This window comes from Lynx canadensis, chromosome A1 (genome assembly GCF_007474595.2).
Source record: "Lynx canadensis isolate LIC74 chromosome A1, mLynCan4.pri.v2, whole genome shotgun sequence".
In the NCBI taxonomy this organism is placed as follows: Eukaryota; Metazoa; Chordata; class Mammalia; order Carnivora; family Felidae; genus Lynx; species Lynx canadensis.
The window spans coordinates 226,706,855-226,728,870 of NC_044303.2; the positions used below are offsets into that span (position 1 = coordinate 226,706,855).

The 22,016-nt window shown below is 45.6% G+C and overlaps 1 protein-coding gene across 1 annotated transcript in view; it reads left to right on the forward strand.

Annotated features, from left to right (window-relative positions):
* RETREG1 (reticulophagy regulator 1) overlaps nt 1-22,016 on the forward strand; it is a 130,272-nt gene that overhangs the window by 23,776 nt on the left and 84,480 nt on the right. Inside the window, exons 2-3 of the mRNA XM_030332266.1 lie at nt 9,955-10,061; nt 16,992-17,022. Of these exons, the coding sequence (XP_030188126.1) occupies nt 9,955-10,061; nt 16,992-17,022 (138 nt within the window). The remainder of the gene's footprint in view (nt 1-9,954; nt 10,062-16,991; nt 17,023-22,016) is intronic.

Genomic DNA, 22,016 nt, shown 5'->3' on the forward strand with positions numbered 1-22,016 from the left:
CCACCTCCCTGCAGAAAGAATCTTGTCCCTTTATTTTTTTTCCTTCATTTTTCTCTTCTCTCTTGCTTCTAATTAACTTTTTTTTTTTTGCTCATAACTAAAGTACTTTTCTAGAAACAAAGTATTCTGAGTTTTATTGAGTCTTCGATTTATAATTAATAGTCATTACTTTATCTCACTTCACCTCATGATTACCCTCTTTCTTTCCAAATTATTTGCAACTATATATTTTGTTGACTTTTAAGAAATGTATTTCCCTCTCCCCAGCATACATGCATGTTTAAACAGGTCTGAAATTGGGATGTATTTTCATCTTATAATTCAGTGAGTCATGGTTATTTGGCAGTTCTCCCCCCTTAATTGGGCATAATTTAATTTCACAAAGCATTTTCAGACACTGTTTTTGCACGATCAGTATAAAAGGCCAGGAAAAATGAAAGCCAACTTTAGTTGAGATTCAGAATTTTGTGATATTAAGGAAGATGGCTACCCATACGCCTAAGTCTCGAGAAGATTGACAGAACTACGTGCCAGCAAAATGTGATGATCTAGACTTGGAATAATGTTGGATAAATCATTATGTCTTAGGCCCTTTTATGATTTGAGCCACCATAGTATCACATAAAGCCAACATCATAGAGGACTCTGTCTAGGCGAAGTCTGGAGTTATATATATTTCAGCAAAGGGAAACAGATCTCTATCTCTATCTTATAAAGCAAATACTACCGATTAATTCCCACCTTATAACTATGGAGGTTTCCAGTGTTTTTGTACATAGACTCCCTTTCCTTGAAGACAAACACTTTGTATTTTTGCTATTGACATCATTCGCTTCATGAGACAAAGTGGGTTATTCTGTGCCCAGAAGTGAGGGTTAGAGTTTTACACATGGAACACACTAAATAGTATCCTTTTCATTCATAACCACAGAAGCTTTTTGTTTGCTTTGTGAGTTCTTTTTTTATTTGCTTTATGACAAATTTAGCCTGTTGAGCCATTTTATTTGGCCATGAAGAAATGGCATAGTTAGGCTTTCCTTGTCAAATGGATACACAGCTAGGAAAGAAATTTTTAAAAGAGATTTGTAATTAGCCGCTGAGTAGAGCCCACAGAAGGTAGCTCTGGTACCTTCACGTCCTTCTCCATCATGTCGGCCACAGAGCCCAGTGCCTGTCCCGGCGCTCCGGCCGCCCTGGCCACTGTGCTGTGGCTCCCTCCCGTTGCCCAGGCTCAGTAGGCACCTCCAGGGCCCCACATGCATGTGGAATGCTTGACAATCCATAAAGGACAAGGAACAGTGGTGGCCCTGAATGAGCCACGCACAACAAGCTGCAATGATGGGTTACCTGAGATAATTTAGCTCCCAGCCTGATGTTTCCCTTTTTGGGCATCTTCATAGAGCGTCTGACTGTCACCTGGCAATGAGCAGTGAGTGCAGACTAACTTGACAGTAGTCAAAGCCCATAATTTGATAGGAAACTTTTTACTTAAAGTCATGGACATAATTTAGGGGGTCCTGCAGCCTCTTCTACTTTCTGTGTTTCTTTCTTTCTTTTTCTTTCTTTCTTTCTTTCTTTCTTTCTTTCTTCTTTCTTCTTTCTTCTTTCTTTCTTTCTTCTTTCTTCTTCTTTCTTTTCTTCTCTTCCTTTTTCCTCTTTCTTTCTCCTCTTTTCCTCTTTCTTTCCTTCTTTCTTTCACCATTAGATCCTTAGAATCTTCTAGGCTTTCTCTGGGTCTCTACCTGTTTTCCTTACACTCTCCTTCACCCCTGGATGGAGTCTTATTTCTTAGCTGACCCAAAGAGCAGAGTAGAGACTCAGTCCTACGAGTATGACTAGTAAACCATCCCAACTAAGCCAAGTGGACTATGGCAGTAGGTTGGTTGAAAACCAGATTAAAATTGCCGCTGAATCAGAGAATGAAAGAGCAGAAAGTAGAGGAGAAATAAGAAAACAGTAAGAAGAAAGCAAACAGATTCAGCCAGTCTAAAAGTGAATCCGACATGATGCTATATGAGCATGGCTAGCAGCCGTCCATGGGCTCTAATCATCACAAGCTAAACATGAGTCACCTGGGAAATGTGGTATTTTTAAAAATAGTCATCTCATTGAGATGTAGAAACTGGACACAGCTTGCTAAAGGAAAGTGCACGTAGCGATTTGGAACTTTACCTTTCCAAAGCAGCTCATCCATATAGTATGTCTTTATAAAATAAATGGGGTGTTTTCACGTATATGCAATCGTATATATGTATATATATATAAAACATTGAATTATCATTTGCACTGTTTGTCATGGTGTGTCTGTGGATATTATAGTTGTCACATATAATGTTTACTTGCCTTGGTTTCCAAAATTGGAATATCCTTTATCAGACAGAAATTATATCCAGCATCAGCTAAAAGAAATACATGTATCAGACAGTGATATTTTAATTTTAAAAAGAGGTAGTAGGTTTTTTCCCCTATTAATTGGGTATTTAAACAAGCACATCCATGCCTGGGTAGCTCAGTCAATTAAGTGTCTGACTTCGGCTCAGGTCATGATCTCACATTTCATAGGTTCGAGCCCCACATCGGGCTCTGTGCTGATGGTTGAGAGCCTGGAGCCTGCTTCAGATTCTGTCTTTCTGTCCCTCCCCTGCTTGCACTCTGTCTCTCTCTCTCTCAAAAATAAATACACATTAAAATTTTTTTAAAAAGCCTATCCATCTATAGAAAGATGTTTCTGATAGCTGGAGACTTAGGGATTAGTGGTGCTTTGACCATTCTAGGATCCACTAATGTGATCACAGGTCCCTAGGGTAATTTGGTTAAGGGTTGTTGGCCTTTTTTAAGAACTATTTCGAGGAGGAAAAAAGCCTTTGTTGGTCAGTGTTGGGGACCTGCCCTCCAAGCTATCATGAGGGGAGAGCTGGCTAAGTGGGTGAGTGGCCTGTCCAGTCGCACAGAGTCTGGTGTTCAGAGGGCCCCACCCTTGGGGAGTAATGCTCTGCAGTTGCTGTCTGGCAATTCTTTATTCTTTGATGTTTGAATTTGTGTTTTTTTTTTTTTTTTTGTAAGTGCAGCGTGACGGGCCAGTGGAATGGGCACGGGGAGGGGGGCGGAGCTTCCACTCCCGGTAGCTTCCCTTCCCCTCTGCCACCTGCCAGCGGTCCTGCCCCGGCTCCCCTCCCCACCCAGCTGCTCTGCGTGACTGCCCAGGGTCGTCTGTCCAGGACCGAGGGCAGGTTGCATCCCCCAGGGTGGGGGAGGCTTGTGTTCCACCGTGGCCATCTGCCCCTCATGGGGGGGCCTGAGCACAAGTGAGAAGCGTCCTCATCAGGCATGTGCTTTGCAGCCTCAAGATAAGGTGCTTGCTGTCCTTGTCCCAGCTGGCAACGCCACGGTGCATTCAGGAGTGACTGGTCGGGGCCCTTACACCCACCCTGAATCCGGATCCCAAACATGCCCTGGAGGGGAGGTTGAAATATCTTGGGGACCCATTTGTTATGTGTTGGGGCTACAGACTGGTGGAAATGGGGTATTGACTTCTCCACCCCCCGTGAGGTCTCTGCATTGTCACCTTGCACTGGACCTGGAAAACTATGAGTGAGGGTGATGTGTATCCACAGACCTCCCTCTTCAAAGTCTGTACTTTATCACTCTGCTTCTCATGATTTCTTGGGCTTTCTGCATTTTGACCACAATTCATCTCTTAATAATTACTCCACAGCCTTCAGGAATCCTCTGATCACCTGTGTGTGGCCATCTTTGCCTTAGAATTCCGCCATGGGTGACGTGAGGGCCACGTGTGAATTCTGTGAATGGGCACATCAGCAAGGTCACCCCAGGGTTCAGAACAGGCTGTGCCCCATGACACCCTTTGGCAGGTTCTAATGGTGTTTAGTTCTGCAACTGAGAACTGTTTCATACCTCAAAGTAATTCTCAGCATCAGTCAAGCAGATCGACACTTAGAAACACTTAGACCTTAGGGATGTATTAGGCTCCAGCAAGGTGTTTAAGAAAATCTGTTGTTATGTCTTTGTGGATAAGGTGGAGTGACGGGGACAAGAATGGACTGGCAGATTAGATGGTCTGTCATCTTCATAAAGTGCTGATTAATCTAGGTCACTCTGAGAGCAGCTGTTAATGGGAAGTGACAGTGCGTCAGTGCTGATCAACACCTTTGATCAATAGTGTGGAAGAGGACAAACGACCTGAAAATCTGTAGGTGTTAAGAAGCTGGACGAGAGAATGAATGGGGTTGGGGACACCATTAAGGTCTGCAGGTTTGGATGACGGGCTGTGTCAGACAAGAACAAAGTTAGTAGGACATACTTAGATTCAAAAGTTGCATCCAAAAAGTAGAATCCTTGGAGGTTTTAACTGCCCATAAATCCAAAATAAGCTGGCATGCTGATGAACCTGTTTTTTTTTTTTTTAAAAGGCTGTTCCCAAAGAATGAAAAACTTGTAACCACACAAAATCTGACACAGAGTAGCAATTTTATTCTTAATTGCCCCAAATCGGAAGCAACCAAGATGTCCTTCAGTAGGTGAATGAATAAACGGTAGTGTATCATACAATAGAATAGTATTCAGTCATAGAAAGAAATGAGCTATCAAACCATTAAAAGACAGAGGATAGTAAAAACTGCGTGTCATTCTGGAAAAGGCAAACCAGTGGAGACAGTTAAAAGACCAGTGGTCACTTGGTTTCTGGGGAGCGAGAAAGGACTGAATATGTGGCATACGGGATTTTTAGAGCAGTGAAAATACTCTGTGTGATGCTGTTATGGTGGACACATGACATTATGCATTTGTCAAAACCCATAGAAGGTGCAACACCAAGAGTGAACCTTAATGTGAACCAAGGAGTTAACAATGTATCCATATTGGTGCCTTGGTTATAACAAATGTGCCACACTGAAATAAGATGTCAGTACTAGGGGCAACTGTATGTAACAAAATGTAACACATTTTGTTTACCAATCTAGCAAATTTTAATAGCCATTTTTAAGATAGCCTCTGGTTAATGATTGGTTTTGTTTAAAAGTTTAATGTTTGTTTATTTGAGAGAGAGAAAGAGAGACAGAGACAGAGCACGAGCAGGGGAGGGGCAGAGAGAGAGGGAGACACAGAATCCGAAACAGGCTCCAGGCTCTGAGCTGTCAGCACAGAGCCTGACACGGGGCTCGAACTCACAGACCGTGAGATCATGACCTGAGCTGAAGTCGGCCGCTTAACCGACTGAGCCACCCAGGTGCCCCATGTTTTGTTTAAAAGTTTAGTTCTATACCCCTTTAAACATTTTAACCCACGTTTGTAAATTTTGTATTTTCTCTATCGCTTTAAAGTACTTAATTATCAAAGATTATTAAAGTTGTACCAAAGGACTCAGGAACCAGCCCGAATAAGCTCCCACCAGCCAAGATGGGACACTTTTGAGGGTCAGAAGGAATAATACTGCAGTGGACTGAAGCGTATCGAGTATGATCATAACAACACTACAGAAAGGAAAGAAGAAAACCAACTTGGTTTTTGTTAGAGGCTACTGAGGAACTGTCTTATTATCTTGACAGCTGCTGAATAAAGAGAAAGACTCAAGAATTAATCCTGCCTCTCCTGTGAGATCCGTGTCTCAGGGCAATCAGACATCCATAGGGGACATTTCTCTTTATAGATCTGATCCAGCTGGTGGCTGAAGCAAGAGTGAAGAGCTCTCACTCTCCTGTGTCTCCTAAAGAAGATAGGTAGACCTCGTCAGTGGCTGCTAATGTCACAGGAATAGAGACCCCAGACACCCAGACCGTATCTGCCTCCTGATGGAAACACACACCAACACCTATGATGTAGTTTAAATTTTGAACTAAATCTGGCCGAGTCTCTAGATTGAACTGCCTGTTTTTATAGTCCGCCCAAGGCATTGAGGAAAATGTTAAACTAAACCACAGGATTCAATGACTGATTCTCAGACTCTGGAAGATTTTACTGAACAAATAAGTCTGTTTCTTCCACAAAGAATTTCAAGCAGAGAAAGAGAGAGAGAGAGAGAGAGAGAGAGAGAGAGAGAGAGAAGGCAGTAAACCTATAAATTACAGGAAACTCAAAACTCACATCATCAATTTCAATGTATGATTTTTTCCCAATCTTGTTTCAGTCTTTGTGTGTATGTGCACATGTGTGTACAGAAGGTGATTGGGTAAATGTGCATCCTGTTGGGATATCTGATGACATTAAGGGATTAAAACAATTTTTTAAGATGAGACAGTGTTTTTATTGTTAGGTTAAAATTTCCTTTTTGGGAAGATAGGTGGCAATATTTGTAAATTCAATTATATGATGTTTAGGATTTGCTTCAAGTAATCCTGGGTGGTGGGGATGGGTGGGGGGAGAGCTTGGTGGGAACATAGAAGAAACAAGACTGGCCATGGATGCAAAACTGTTGACTCTTTTTTATTATACGTTGGTCTCTCTTTTTATGTGTGTTTGAAATTTACCAAAGTAGAAGTTGGAAAAAAAAAACCCCAGGCTTTCCTGAACATTAGGCAGTTCCTGCAAAATGAAGAAATTAAACTCCTGTGTTCCTAAGATTTTAATTTCAAGTCACAAGTCTATACAGCTATGCATTTTATTTATTTGTTTGTTTGTTTAATTTTACAGCTACATATTTTAAATTGGAACCATGAGATTAATCATCTAAAACAGTATAAATAATTAAAAAACCAAATATGCATAGGTTTTTCTAAATATGAATGATTAATATTAGGGATTAGTTTCACAAACATTTCTGTACTTAATTCTTGGGGTCAAGGATGCTAGCCTGCCTAGGAGACGATTATGGAATCCCATACAATTTTAGCATTCCCTTCCTGAGCAGTTGTATGGATTGCCTTTGTTCTGACTGAGGATTCGTGTGTGTGTGTGTGTGTGTGTGTGTGTGTGTGTGTGTGTGTTGATAAATGAAGTTTATTGCAACATGACCCATTCTTTCATATAATATCTGTGCTGCTTTCATACAGTGACAGAGCTGACAGTTGTGACAGAGACCAGAAGACCCACGAAGCTGAAAATATGTTCCATCTGTCCTTTAGGGAACATGGGCTGACCTTGTTGCAAAATATTATTCCTTTCTCATTCACCTTAATTTGGCGATAGATATACAATTTTCCTTTCTTTCAGATGGATTGCAAATGATCACAGCATCATTTATGAAATAGCCTATCCTTTATGATTGAGGATTCTTAATGACCATTGAGACCCTTGGCCAAAATGTCCACTGGACCCCCAACTGGAATTGCCATGGCAACGCCCTCCGAGTGAAGTCTTCCAGCAGCCAGGGCTGAGGGTTACACTCCTGTCATTACCTAATTTTTGTATTCCTGGAAGATCATAACTTCCACTAAGACCTTCACTGCTTGGGTTGTTTTTGCATTTCTTTATTTCTTCAAAGATATGTAACTGGTTTCCTGGCTGAGTCTGAATACCTTTAAACTTGAGGGAGCTTTCCTAGGGCTCTGCTTGACTTTGCACAGCAGGTGATCTAATGAAACACACTAATTTAACATTTATAGATTTTCTCTGATGCAGCGAATGAAACTGTGAGTTACATACAACCCATGCAGGAGCCCTGAATCACCTTAGAATTGCAGTCAGCATTAAAAAAATATAATAGAATTGAATGGAAGGTATCAGAAGGCATTACACATTATAAGGATAAATATTACTTTTTGAAACTTTAGTTTTATTTGTACGTATTTAGATGTAAGTGAATTTCTCACTGTGGGTCACCATGAAAACTTTTGAAAACTTGCCACTTTGATGTCAGGTGGGGAGATCAGAGAGAGCCTGGCATGTGGACCACAGCAAGCAGGGATCATAAACTGATAGGAGGAGGTAAGCCAACAAGAAAACAGAGACCAGAAAACAGCCTCACTTAATAGAAACATACGAGCTCAAAAAAGAGAGCCAGCAGCAGTCCCAGATTAGCAAATGAAATCGTTGCTACTAAAAAAAGAGATGTTGGTGTTACGGGTTATCTTGTATGTCTGCTCTTTCCCTCTGTGCCTCTTGCTCAGTATTTATTTCCTTCTGGTAGCACAGTGGCTGGCCCAGTGTAGACACTCTCCAACTAAGTACTCACTGAGTGTAAACACTGGTAATTAGACCACCTGTTTCAGGGGACCTGGGGGAGGAACGTGGGGTCTGGGAGTCTGTATTTTAACAAGCTTTCCAGGCAGCAACCTGGTGGCGGTGGCAACCGGTATTTACGAAGCACTTACCTGTTCTACCCACTTATTTTACCGGCCCAGGTGACACTCACTGTGAGAACCAGAGCTGGCACCTGGGTTGCCCACCTTGCACCGGCGGGCTTTACCCTTGACGTCACCAGCATCTCACATCGGCCGCTTCTCACCAAACACGTTACACAACCTTCTAGCAGATGTCCCGGACTCCATGCTTCTTCACTCTCCTACCTCATTCTCTCAGGCATCTTCTGAAGTCTCCCATCATTCCACTTTCCTACCTGATACCTGTCTATACCTTTGGCTTTCTCTTTATTGCTGGTATTATTAAGACCAAATGCCCTAGCAGATAATTCAGGGCCTGCCACAGTGTGCCGACAGCCTGTCCCCTTAATATCTTCTCTATCTGCCCATCTCCCACATATCTCCTTTATCCCTGTCTTGCTGGGGCACCCCAGGACACTCAGTGTGCCCCAGGCACACCTCCCCATCCCCGACTATGATCTTCTGTATATGTTGTATCCTGGAATATTCTGGAATACTGGAACAACCTCTGTTTTCCTCTCAATTTCATCCGTCCTGCCAGACCAAGTTCAAGGGACACGTCCATAAAATCTTCCCTTATTATTGAGTTAATCATTCCTTCTTTTGCTTCTCTTTGTTCTTTGCTCATGTTTTACTTGAGTACCTCAGACTCATTGCCTTGGATTTTGTTAGGTTGGCTTGGCCCGTGTTTGTCTCAGATGAGGAAGTAAGTTCCCGGAAGACAGGATTCTTTCTTTACAGTGTGTGTCATTCTCCATAAAGCCTACAGTGCCTTGCAGCTAGTTTTAAACGGCATATATGTTAATTTTTTTAGGATTATGATTACACCAAAATTAATATTAACTGGAAGTTTGAGCATTTAATCTGTAAGCAGGCTTCAACCTCTGTATGAAGGCTTATTCCGTTCCTTTATAAGCCCAATCATAAAAAAAACGTACCGCAAGGGTGCCTGGGTGGCCCAGTTAATGTTCGACTTCGGCTCAGGTCACGATCTCACGGTTGGTGAGTTCGAGCCCCACGTCAGGCTCTGTGCTGACAGAGTCTGGAGCCTGCTTCGGGTTCTGTGTCTCCCTCTCTGTGACCCACCCCCCCAAAGATAAATAAACATTAAAAAAAAAAAAGTACTGCAATGTTTGTGTGCTGTTCATGATAAAGAATTCTTGGTCTCCCCTCGGAGAGGACCTGGCTGGATAGACCACAGGATGTGATCTTAAAGAGAAGGGGCTAGTGCCTTGGATCCTTAATCACTGCTGTTTCCAAGAGATCGGAGGGAGGGGCTGGTGGATGAATGTAGATAGAAGTAGAACAGGGAGGGCAGTAGCCCCTCCACATAGTGGAAAACCTACCCTTCTGCCTTTCTAGTGCCTCATGATTTGGTTTCAGGTCAATTCCACTCTCCATCTGTTAGCAGGGTGATATTTGGGCCACACCCAGCATAGAGAATCCTCTGCCCAAATTAGAGGTTACAGTGGAAAGTCTAGCACCAACGCATACATGGCCCAAGTACTTTTATTTTGCTGACTTTGATGCCTATTGAGTGACTTTGATGTGGTCTCGTTGGGGTGATTCTGAAAACTGAAATTTGTGTCTTCGTTTCTATGCTAGGAACTAAACCTAACTTAAAAAAAAAAATGAAAATTGTCAAACTGAAATCGTGATTTGTCTGTTTTTGCTGTTACAGGTTCCTTGCACTGACTCCATGGAGAGTGTATCACCTGATTTCTGTCATGATACTCGGGCGTGTTATTATGCAAATAATAAAGGATATGGTTTTGTCCAGAGCTAGAGGTAAGAAAACTGAGAATTCATTTTTATCGTATGTAATTTGCTAGGCCCCAAATATCTGATCTTTGTGTAGGCACATTAACCAAGTAGTTTTACAAGGGAACGGGCGCCCTGGTGGCTCAGTCAGTTAAGCATCTGACTCTAGATTTCAGCTCAGGTCACGATCTCACAGTTTGTGGGTCCAAGAGCAGAGCCTACTTGGGATTCTCTCTCTCCCCCTCTCTTTTTGCCCCTCCCTCCCTCTCTTTCTCTATTAAAATAAATAAAAACATTGCAGAAGGGAACAAAATAACGTCATGTAGGCATTGACTTGGCTATTATTAATGTTTGTTGAATATTTACTTATTTGGCAAATATTTATTACGTACTTAACTGATGTCCCTAGTCAGAGCTACTGGTCCTGAGCGGAAGGTTTGTGTGTGCATGCTGGTTTCTCTTTGGCTCTAAGTGCTACTTAAAGACCATTTTGATATGTAAGCAGGTTGCAGTGAGGATGACAGTGAAATATTTATAACGTCCCCCAAGATGAAGCTTGGGCCATTGGAAAATGGGCTCGTTTATATGAAAACTTTCTCTGCCTCCATGAAGAAAAACAATTCTGGGCTTAAAAACAAATAACAGTTGGGGTGCCTGGTTGGCTCAGTCAGTAGAACACGTGACTGTTGATGTTGGGGTTTTGAGTTCAAGCCCCATGTTGAGGGTAGAGATTACTTAAAAAAAAAAAGTAGTAGTTAAGTAAATTTTAACAAATGAGTTCATGATAATGAAAAGTGAACTGATTGTTTAAAAATGAGACTTTGAGTTAATTTTGAAATTTGCTCATGGTGTTTTCTGAGTAATTTGTCTGTGTTATAAATCTGAGTCCAGCTTTTCTGTACTTGGAGAGGCCCTCCGACCAGAGCCTGAGCTAGATTTTGTGAATGAGCAAAAGTCCCTCCTTGGAGTAATTGAGCCCTGGGAACTTTAAATGTGGTAAGATTGATGGGATCAAAAACCAGGCTGACTCAGTCGGTTAGGGGCCTGACTCTCTTGCTTTCGACTCAGGTCATGATCTGATGGGTTGGTGAGATCGAGCCCCATGTCAGGCTCCACGCTGACGGTGCAGAGCCTGCTTGGGATTCTCTCCTTCTTTCTTTGCCCCTCCCCCGCTTGCACACTCGCTCTCCTCTCTCTCAAATAAGTAAATTAAAAAAGAAAAAAAAAGCCAAGAGAAGGAGGTTCCAGTGAGACATTTGATTTCCCTCAGTGTAACACCCACGTGGAAGGATAATATTGGCCGGGGCCCATACGGCTCGATGTGCATAAGACCTTCCCAGAGTTCCCGCCCTGGCAGGGTACCGAGGCCTGCCTTGTAGGAAGCACCCTTGTTCTCCCTACAGCCAACTCTGAGACCAGGGATCTCAGCTGTTATGGGTTTACCATCATCATGTTCCACAGTGGGCTTGAGCTCCAGTTTATATTCTAAGTCTTAAAGTAAATTATGTGTAGAAAGACTGTGTTACATTGCTGCATTAGAAGGTTTGAAGGCAATTCCTTCATTCTGGTGAATCTGAGAAGGTGAAAAAAAACCCAATGTTGTCAACTGTAGGAATTTACGCGAGGAATAAATCCACTGGAATTGGGAAGTGCCAAACTGGAAATTCGGTTAGGAGACCTCCCACAAATTCACTTATGTCTAGTTCCTTCTTTTCTTTTTTTTTAAATATATTTTAAAATCTATTTTGAGAGAACGCAAGTCGGGGAGGGGCAGAGAGAGAGGGACGGGGGATCCAAAGCGGGCTCTGCGCTGACAGCCGTGAGCCCAATGTGGAGCTCAGACTCGCAAGCCGTGAGACCATGACCTGAGCAGAAGCTAAGAATCGGACTCTCAACTGACTGAGTCACCCAGTGGCCCCCAATTACTTCTTTTCATGAATCTGTAGACTAAGATTGCATTCGTGTACGGGTTCTCCCCTCGTTCCCCTCCCTCTTCACCCCACCCTTTTCTGTTTCAGAGAATAGACACCCAACTCCCTGTTAACCCTGTCAGACACCTGCCCCAGTACTCTGTTCACCACAGATGTATTAAGGCCACTTGGAAGCCGAGCATCGGTCTCACGTTGTGGGTTTTGCGCAGGGTCTGTCAGATGCACCCGCGGTGATGCCCTGTTTCTGCCCTGATTCAAACTTTTCATTTCATTGTCTCTTTTTTAGAGAGCGCAGGTTGGGGAGAGGAGCTGGGGGGTGGGGGGGGGGGAGAGAGAGAGAGAGAGAGAGAGAGAGAGGGAGAGAGAGAGAATCCCAAGCAGAGTCCACACTCAGCACAGAGCCTGACACTGGGCTCGATCTCATGAACCATGAGATCATAACCTGAGCTGAAATCAAGAGTGGGCGCTTAACTGACTGACCCACCCGGGCACCCCTCTGCCCTGATCCTAACGGATAGAGGAGAGACCCTTTTTCTCCAGTAGACTTTGGAACATTTTCACCCTCTAGGACCTTCCTCAGGGGAATCTTAGAAGAAATAACCACTTACACATTTTTATCAGCAGCCGTTTTAGCCGAGCATCTCGATCGTTTCCGTTTCGAGTCAAATCTGGTCCCCATTTGGGCACAAGTTGTAGGAGCAGACAAGCGTGGCAGGCAAGTACAGGGCTTGAAGGCTTCGAGACTGCTCTTTTCTTACTCTCACCGCTCGCACAGAGGTTGTTATCAGCCTTGACTCGTTGGCTTGACGTTCCTGTGAATACGAGACCTCCGCGTTCACAGAGTGCAGGCTGCCTCCGCTTGCAAGGATTCGGCCCTCGGCGAACAGAAGCTGTGGCCTTGGAAGAGTAGGAGCCTGAAGGGTCTAGTCTGGGCTTGTTCGCTTCACTTCCCAGTGTGGCGGGGACCCACCGGATACTGGGTTAGTTTCCTGGGGCTGCGGTAACAAGCCATCATAAACGTGGTGGCTCAAAGCAACAGAAATCTCTCCCCTCGCTGTTCTGGAGGCCACCAGCTCAAAATCAGTGCCACCGGGCCAACATCGAGGTTCCGGCAGGGCTGTGCCCCCTCCGGAGGCTCTAGGGAAGCATCCCCTGCCTCTTCCTTCGGGTGGCTTCGGGTGGTGGCTTGTCGTGCGTGGCTTGTGGCCACGTCCCTCCACTCTCTGCCCTTGCGCTCACCCCCTCCTCTTCATCCTCGTCAAACCTCCGTCCTACAAGGCCCCTCGTGGTTGTACTTGGGGCCCACCTGGACAGCCCCGGACAGTCTCCCCATCTCCTGGCCCTTGACTCAATCACACACAGTGCATCCCGCTTCCGTAGAAAGTGGCATTTTGCAGGTTTCGGGGATGGGAGACCTGGCGTCTCTGGGGGCCGTCATCCCGCCAGCTGCACAGCCTGAGCTTCTTCATCCCGTGACACGGCCGAGACCAACCCAGGTCGCTCGGCCGGGTAGCGTGGACTGAGACCGTGGAACAGGAGTGCCCTGGGCCCAGTGGCTTCCGTGCGGCCCGGTCCGCTCTGCCGCGTCATCTGAACGTCATGGGGTGTGTTCACTCGGGCGGCCTGTGCTGAGCGCCTTTCTGTTCAGGGCCTGCTGGCGGCCCTGGGCTGCCAGGGGCATCCAGGCCCACCCCGGCCCCGGCGCCCCAGGCGAGCTCTCAGACCCCATCCTGCACGCCCGGCGCTTGCCCCAGGCCAGGCTTTCTCTGAGGGTGTGAGCCCAGCGGCACTGCTCCGAATACAGCATTTCTACTGCACAAAGGCAGAAGGTCGGGATTAACTCTGCTCTCTCCCAGCGCCCCTCGGCCCGCGACGAAGGAGCACAAGTGCCGGCCTCGGCCTCCGTTAGTGGAGGCTTTGGAGACAAAGACCCATTTGAGCCCTGCGGAGAGTGGGCAGGGGCCTGACTCTGCAGACTTTTCAGCCCAGGCCCGGCTGAGACGAGTGGGTCTCCAGGAAGCTTCCATCTCGAGCCACATGCTGTTACGGAGACGCCATGGCTTCAGCCAGAACCGCCAGCCGCTGTCGCTGCTCACGTTGGCTTTAGGACAGCAACTGGGAAAGCAAGAGCGAGCCGTCGGGCTCCCGGGGCCATTCTCTCCTCTCCTGTCTCAGTGTCCCCGCTTCCCACGACGGTTTTGGCTAAAGAGCTGATGCTTCTGCTGTTATGAATTGCGTTTTATTCCTCCTCTCCCCCCCTCCCCCCCATTGCTATTTTTAATACCATCTCAGATGCTTAATGTGAAGGACATGGGCAACAGTGTGGAGATCTTTCACGTGAAATCATCTTTGTGGAACCTGCTGGAATCCACGTCTCTGTTCCAAGTCGGCAGCGGGAGGAGCCTGCAGCTGTGTGTGTGTGGGGGGGGGGGGTTCGCGCTCACTCCTGTTGTGTACCTTGAGTGCACACTTCCCTGTGTGAGCCCCTTCGTCCAGGCCTGGGGGACCCTCCTGCAGCGTGGAAAGTCCCTCTGCAGCCATAGGCTGTTGCTCGACCGTCCCCTGCCTCCCTCTCCTTGCAGAAGAGCCTGTCCTTCTGCCACCGGCTCCCTTGAACATCCTCTTCCAGCACCGCCCTGTGCGGTGGGAGGGGGGCTCAGCGGGTCCCCACGCGGCCGCTCGTTTTCAGCCTCTGTCCCTTTGTACCTTTCCTCCTGCGAAATCTGCACTGTCAGTTTACGCCATTTTCTGGTCACAGCTGAGCATGGGCCATCAGGGATTGTGGCGGGTGGACTCGTGTGCCTCCGTTCTCTGTCGCTGCGTCCTGTAACCTGGATTTGGTCACTCACTTGCGTGGCCTCATCTTTGACCTGAGCCACCAGAAGCACTGTGTCTGCAACCCCTACAGAGGCTGAGAGTCACCCCTCAGGACACCCTCTGGCCAGCCCCCAGCCCCTCACTCCTGCTGAACCGGCTCTGCCCTCAGGGAAGTGCCGTCCTGCTCGGCCTCTTACCCGCCCCTCTGTCCTGCACAGCCCCCACCTGCTCGGTGCTCAGTGGCTGCAGGTCTGCTGTCCTTGCCATTCTGAATGTCCTTGTCCCCACAGCCCAGCAACCATGCTCATTTTCCCCACTTTTAATAAGCAAACAAGCAAGCACCCCATGATGTCACCCACTTCCTCCACTCTTGGGGCTGGTGCTATCAGAGAAGGGTCGTATGACAAGGTGAGTGTTAGTGCCAGAATTTAGTCTCTCCCACTTTCCAACTTCAGCTGAGGCATCACTAGTGTTCGTAAGCCCTTGGATTCTTTGGAATTGTTTCTTTGCTTTGTTTGCTGTGCCATCTAACCCCAAAGTATTTGAGGCAGCTTGTGAGGAACATAAAAAACAAGGCTATTTTTAAAAGGTGTAAGTAGAGGAATAGATTCTAATATGGTGACCATAACTGAGCAACAGATTGATCCCTGTGCTTACTGGCAGCCAAGGTAAAAAGGGAACCTAGATCCACTGAATAATTCTAATAGTCTGATGAAAGAATGCAAGCAATTTCGAGAAACTTTTTTTTTTTTCCCCTGGGACTAAATTTTAAGAATTTATTACACAGATCTCCCTCCCTCCCTCCCTCCCTCCCTCCCTTTCTTTCTTTCTTTCTTTCTTTCTTTTCTTCTTCCTCCCTCCCTCCCTCCCTCCCTTCCTTCCTTCCATCCATCCATCCATCCATCCATCCATCCAAAGTAGGCTCCATGCCCAGCATGGAGCCCAATGTGGGACTTGAACTCACAGCCCTGAAATCAAGACCTGAGCTGAGATCAAGAGTCACCTGCTCTTAACCAACTCTTAGCCACCCAGGCACCCCTAATAGATCTTTGATAGGGGATACTGAAGAACAAAAGGGACAACATCTTTGGAAAGATGGAAAAATGCAGAAACCACCTCATGGCCATCTCTAATATCCATTAAAACTGGTAGCTGGGTGTATAATATTAAGATATAGTGCAATGAAGAAAGTAAGCCCATCAAGAAAGCAAATGAGAGGGGCTCCTGGGTGGCTCAGTCGGTTGAGCATCCGACTTTGGCTCAGGTTATCATCTCACGGTTCACAAGTTTGAGTCCCATGTCAGGCTCTGTGCTGACAGCTCTGAGCCTGGAGCCTGCTTCGGATTGCCTGTCTCCTCCTCTCTCTGTTCCTCCCCCACTCGCACTCTGTGTCTGTCTCTCTCAAAAATAAATAAACATTAAAAAAAATTTTTAAAAAGCAAATGAGATCCAAGTATGCATTTTTTTTTCTGTTGATTTCACTTGAGCCTCAACATAAGCTCAAAATACCTAAAGGATGAATAGATAAAAACCTCCTTTCTCAAATCACTGTTGTCTCAGTTCTCCTTTTTGTCGGTACCATTTCAAAGCCCACCGTAAATGGCACCTCTGTTATTGGGACTGTCTCGAGCAGCCATACTCTCTCTCTCCCTCCATACACCGCCTCAGTGCATGCTAGGTCTGCCCCACTGAACACTCAAGTCTCCGAGGCAGGACCATGTGTGATACAGGGTTCCATCTCCCAAGGCACCTATCCAAGTGTTTTACAAATAGCAGGCTCTGAAATACTCGTGGACACATTGCCTGAATTCTGGTACCAGAGGTGTGTACTGAATGGTTTGATAATTTCTAGAGTTGAAAGATCTAAGCATTCTATTTTATTTTTTTTTAATTTTAAATAAAAATTTAATGTTTGTTTTTGGGAGAGAGAGACAGAGCACAGGCAGGAGAGGGACAGAGAGAGAGGGAAACAGAGAATCTGAAACAGGCTCCAGGCTCTGAGCTGTCAGCACAGAGCCTGACGTGGGGCTGGAACTCACGAGCTATGAGATCATGACCTGAGCCGAAGTTGGACGCTTAACTGACTGAGCCACCCAGGCATCCCAACATCTAAGCATTTTTAATAGCTCAGAAGATTTCTACGTTGAGAAATGCTTCGAGAGAAAAACGCCTCCATTAATGTTTCATTCTTTGCCTCTCCTTGTTGCAGGTGCACAGTTGTGGAGAAGCCTCAGTGAAAGGTAGGGAACTTGGTTTTCAATGTCATGGCTAACGGAGGGCAGGTGACTGCACCTCCAAGATGTCCAGTGGGTTCAAATACATAGTTGGTTCTCTCCTTCTTTAAAATGGACTTTATTTTTTAGAACAGTTGAGATGTACAGACAAATTGAAAAGATAGTACAAGGTTCCCATATATATAGTACACCCCCACCTTTCTTCTGTTAACATTACATTACCATGATGTATTTGTGATGATTAATGAAACAATAGTCAATATATTCTTATTAACTAAATGTCCACACTGTGTGCAGATTTCCCTAGTTTTTTCCCAATGTTCTTTTTTTTTTTGTTCTAGAATCCCATCCAGGATTCCTCAATGTGTTTCATAGTCGTGTCTCCTTCCGCTCCTCTTGGCTGTGACAGTTTCTCAGACTTTTCTTGTTTTTTTCGACCTTGATAGTTTTGAGGAGTCCTAGTCAAGTATATTATAGAACCCCCCTTTACTCTGGGGTTATGGGTTTTGGGGAGAAGCCAACAGGGGTGAAGTGCCATTTCCAGCACCCCGTGTCAAGGGTGCTTCCCATTGACGTGATTTATCACTCACGATGCTAACCTTGACCACCTGGCCAAAGTGGTGCTTGTCAGGTTTCTCCAAGTTGGTTATGGGTGTCTGTTTGGGAAATCAAATTAAGACCAGAAGGCTATTGATGAGAACAGGACCAGAGAGCGATCTGAAAGTGTGGTGACGGTGGTGCCCTTGTGGCTTGCAGGCCACTCTAGGCGTGACCCCACCCCTGGCCTGGCAGTACAGGTCCCAGCTCCCAGTCCTGTTTGTTGCAGGCACGCTGGAGCTCCTTGGGCGTGTCCTGGCCTTCTGTGCACGTGCAGAGAGTGACCTGGCTCCCTAATTTGGGGCAGGGGGAAGATTCCACCCAGCGGGCTAGTGTGATTTCACAGGAATCTTAAAAAGCACTTTGTGCTCTCTGGCGAGTAGCCTTTCAGATTTGCTGGTGCTTATTTTGACCCGTGAAGGTATCACGTGCCTGCTGTTCTAGAGGCCTTGCCGTCCAAGCCCTTCTAGCATAGCCTAGAACACGTTGCCTGTTTAGAAGCTATTGGAGTGTTTGATGATGATTTGGAAAAAAGTATCAGTGAGCACAGCAGGACCCAGGGACCCCCTTTGCCAGCGCACTGGCTTTGGTCAGGGAGTGAGTAGCACCTTATAACATGCCTTTTGTGTAGATTTGTAATATTTCACTACTTTGGGAAAGTGCCCGTGTGCCCCCAGAGAAGGCGTGATCATGGAAATAACCTTTTCAAGGAAGGGTCACATTCACTTCAGAATTGCCCAGATACGTATTCAATTCACCCCCATCCCCCCCCCCCCCCCACCCCCCACCAGCTGATGATCTTGCCAAGTTCTCTCTGGGTCTCAGTTTCTCATCTGCTGACTGAGGAGGTAAGAGAGACAATAGTTTCAAATGTCCCTCCCAGCCGTAGAGTCTGTAATACAATTTGAGGGGTTTGTTGTGTTGGAGATGTTGTGATTTATAATAAGAATATAGATTTGGTCTTTGTCCCCAAGTTTCAAGGACAGAGTCCTAAAACCTTTGCAGTTTCTTAATTGTTGAGAGAAAGGTGTCTTTTGTCCATGTTAATGAAGTGGCTTTTCCACCACACCTAAGGACCGGTGCGGGGAGGAGGGAAGGTGGGAGGAGGGGGAAAGGTTGGTTGGCTGGGGAATTAACTTTGTGATTTGAGGTTTGGAACTTTCAGTCCCTCCCCCTTTCTCTGGGGAGCGGGGAGGGGGCTGCAGGTTGAATCAGCCATCCATGGCCAATGATTTGATCAATCGTGCCTGTGTAATGAAGTTTCTGTAAACCCCAAGGGACAGTGTTTGGAGAGCTCCCAGGTTGGTGAACACCCAGAGATTTGTGGGGAGCAGCACTGTTTCCCCGCACCTTGCCCCGTGCTTCTCTTCCATCTGGATGTTCCCGAGTCACATCTTTTGTAACAAAACCGTAATCTCGTAAATAAAATGCTTCTGAGTTCTGGGAGCCCCTCTAGCAAATTCATGGAACCAAGGCAGGGAGGGGGTCGTTGGAATCTCCAGTCTGTAGCCAGTTGGTCAGAAGTGTGGGTGACTACCTGGGCTTGTGAATGGCACCTAAGTGGGGGAAGAGGGCGGGAATTTTGTCGGACTGAGCCCTTGACCTGTGGGGTCTGACGCTATCCCCAGGTAGATAATGTCAAAATCAAGTTGACTTGTAGAACACTCAGCTGGTGACCTGGAGTCTCTAGGTGGTGTGGTCAACATCCCCCTCCTGCGCTCCACCCCACCCCCCACCCCCCACCCCCCTGGTCAGAATTGGTACTAGAATTATAGTTGGTGATCAGAAGTGGGAGCAAAGAATCATTCCTGTTTCTTTCTTATTGTTATTACGTTTTTGTTTGGCCAGGGACTCTTTCAAAGTGATTTAATCCACCGCAGAAGGGATACTTCCTGATATTTTTTCACTGAGTTTCTATTGTGTCATTGTATTCTGTTCTCTTTTCATCATGGAGATGTGGAATTAAAATATTTATTCCTCTAATTTCTTTGATTTGATATGTTGCTTGCAGTGATTCCTGGTGTCTCATGCTGGGTAGTGCTTGTGTTTTTAACATGGAAAAATTCAAAACCACTTTCTTTGAAGGACAGAAAGCAGTGCTGTGTAAGAGGATCTTTGGAGGCAGAGAGGCGCCATTTTGCTCATGTGCGCCGTGGGGGGTTAGGGTCTTTGCACTTCCTGGTTACTTTGTCCTGTGTCGCATATTGCTAGTGGTTTGTGCTCAGTCTCACAATGGGCCAGGCCTTCTCTCTGTGGGGCTTTAACTGCTTCGTTGAAAGATCATTAAGTTCACTGTAAAAAGGTAAATCAAGTAATGGACATTCTCTTTTCGTAATGCCATCGTAATGCTTTTAAATTAAAAAGGAGCCCCTTGAAAATGGAACCTTTGTGTACTGTTGGTGGGGACGTAAATTGGTTGCAGCCACTATGGAAGACAGGATGGAGGTTCCTACAAAATTAAAAAGAGAATTACCACATGTGTGAATTACCATATGATCCAGCATCCCGCTTCTGGGTATATGCCCGAAGGAAATGGGCTCACTCTTGCAAAGACGTGCCTGGACCAGCATGGTTATTGCAGCATCATGCACAACAGCCAAGACGTGGAAACAGCCTAAGCCTCCCAATGGTGGACAAATGGATAAACAGGTACATGTATACGATGGAATATTATTTAGCCATAAAAGCAGAAGGAGATTCCGCTATTTGTGTGAAATAAGTCTAAATGAAATACTGTATGATCTCACTTATATGTGGCCTCTAAAAAAGCTGCTGATAAAAATGGAGAGGAGATTGGGAGTTGCCAGGGGCTGGGAGGGGAGGGAAACAAGGAGATGCGGCCTAAGGGCATACACTTGCAGGTGTGAGGCCCGGGAGTCCTAGGGATCTAATGTGAAGCATCGCTACTCTGGTTAACAGCGCCCTATAGTAGACTGCAAAGTTACCGAGAGTGGACCTTCTATGTTCTCACCACCACCACAACAAAATGACAGTTGTGTGAGGCGAGGGGTGCGTTAACCACCTGTGTGGTAATCCCTTCACAATTTATGTGTGTATCAAGCCATCATATCGTACACGGTAAACTTCTGCGATGTTACATATCAACTGTATTCTCAATAAAGCCGAAGAAAAGGGACCTCCTTCCTTCCCTGTAGTCTAATGGCTTCTTCTTTCACAGACTTGTCACTTCCTCCTGGGGAAAATGTGCTTCTGTCAGTGAAGCCGAAAGTATTTCTCTCAAAATTTCGCATGAAGATGGTGACGTGTGTGTATACTTACACACGTGTGTAGTTTCTCTGGACATTTGACAAAGGCTGTTCCTAGTGTTCACGTGGGTGTTACTTGTAAACGACGGTAAAGCCAGCATCTAGTCTGACGTGGTCATCAGTAATGAAAGCTGGATAATTTTAATCAGATGCTACTCACAGAACGGCTTTTGTACCTGGAAAGTTGATTTGGTGAAAATGTGGTTCATAGTGTTTCAGTTCTGAGAAGGGCTCGTGCTTGACCTATTTCCTTAATGAACAGTTAACACTGACTCTACAACCTGGGCAGGGTGTTGTTTCCAGAGCAGTCTGTCAACTGAACCCAATTCACATCTTAGGGCTCATTCCTAGTATTGAAATGCAACCTGACCCTTAGCGTCATAAGGGCTTTTTATTTCTGCACGTGACTGTGGCAGCTGACTGAATAAAATCATCTGTTAACAAAGGACACGTTGTCCACATTGCCTTTTAAAAAGCTAAAATTGTTTTTATTTTGGCCAGGTTTTTCGAAGTGTAAGTTTGACAGAAATGACTTGCCTATATAGAGCGATCATTCAAAATTTCTTTACAGAGTTCTTTAATGGTTTTGTAGGTTATAACCAGATTAAGGAGCTATTCGCATCAGAAAACTTCTTTTATTGTTCGGTTCCAATTTACAGAAAATATCTTTTTTTTTTTTTCTTCCATGGCAACTAGAGAGTTTGAAAATTATGGCTGAGAGCGCTGGGATTTCCTACCAGACATCCTTGGAATCCTGATGTCTGTAGCAATGTGTCCTTCACAGGAATTGGGGAGTGGCTTTCCAGTGACTCATGAGGACATCAGGTCTACTCTGCCTTACCTGGAGTTGACTGTGCAGGGGCATAGCAGAGAATTAACAGTCAGGGTTTCTAGAGCCAGCAGGGATTAGCAAGAGTTGTGAGCTTTTTGCCTGGATCTTGGTCACATGGTCGAGGTGTTGGCTTGTCTCGGACTCCCCTGCCGTCAGGAGAAAGAGTCGTGTGGCCCCCCTGCGAGGGATGAAATGCCCTTCTGCCTTGTCAGCTTCCTGATAACTGCCAGTCAGAACATTCTAGCTGGTTCTATTACTATCATTATTATTATTATTATTATTATTATTATTATTATTTTGCCCCC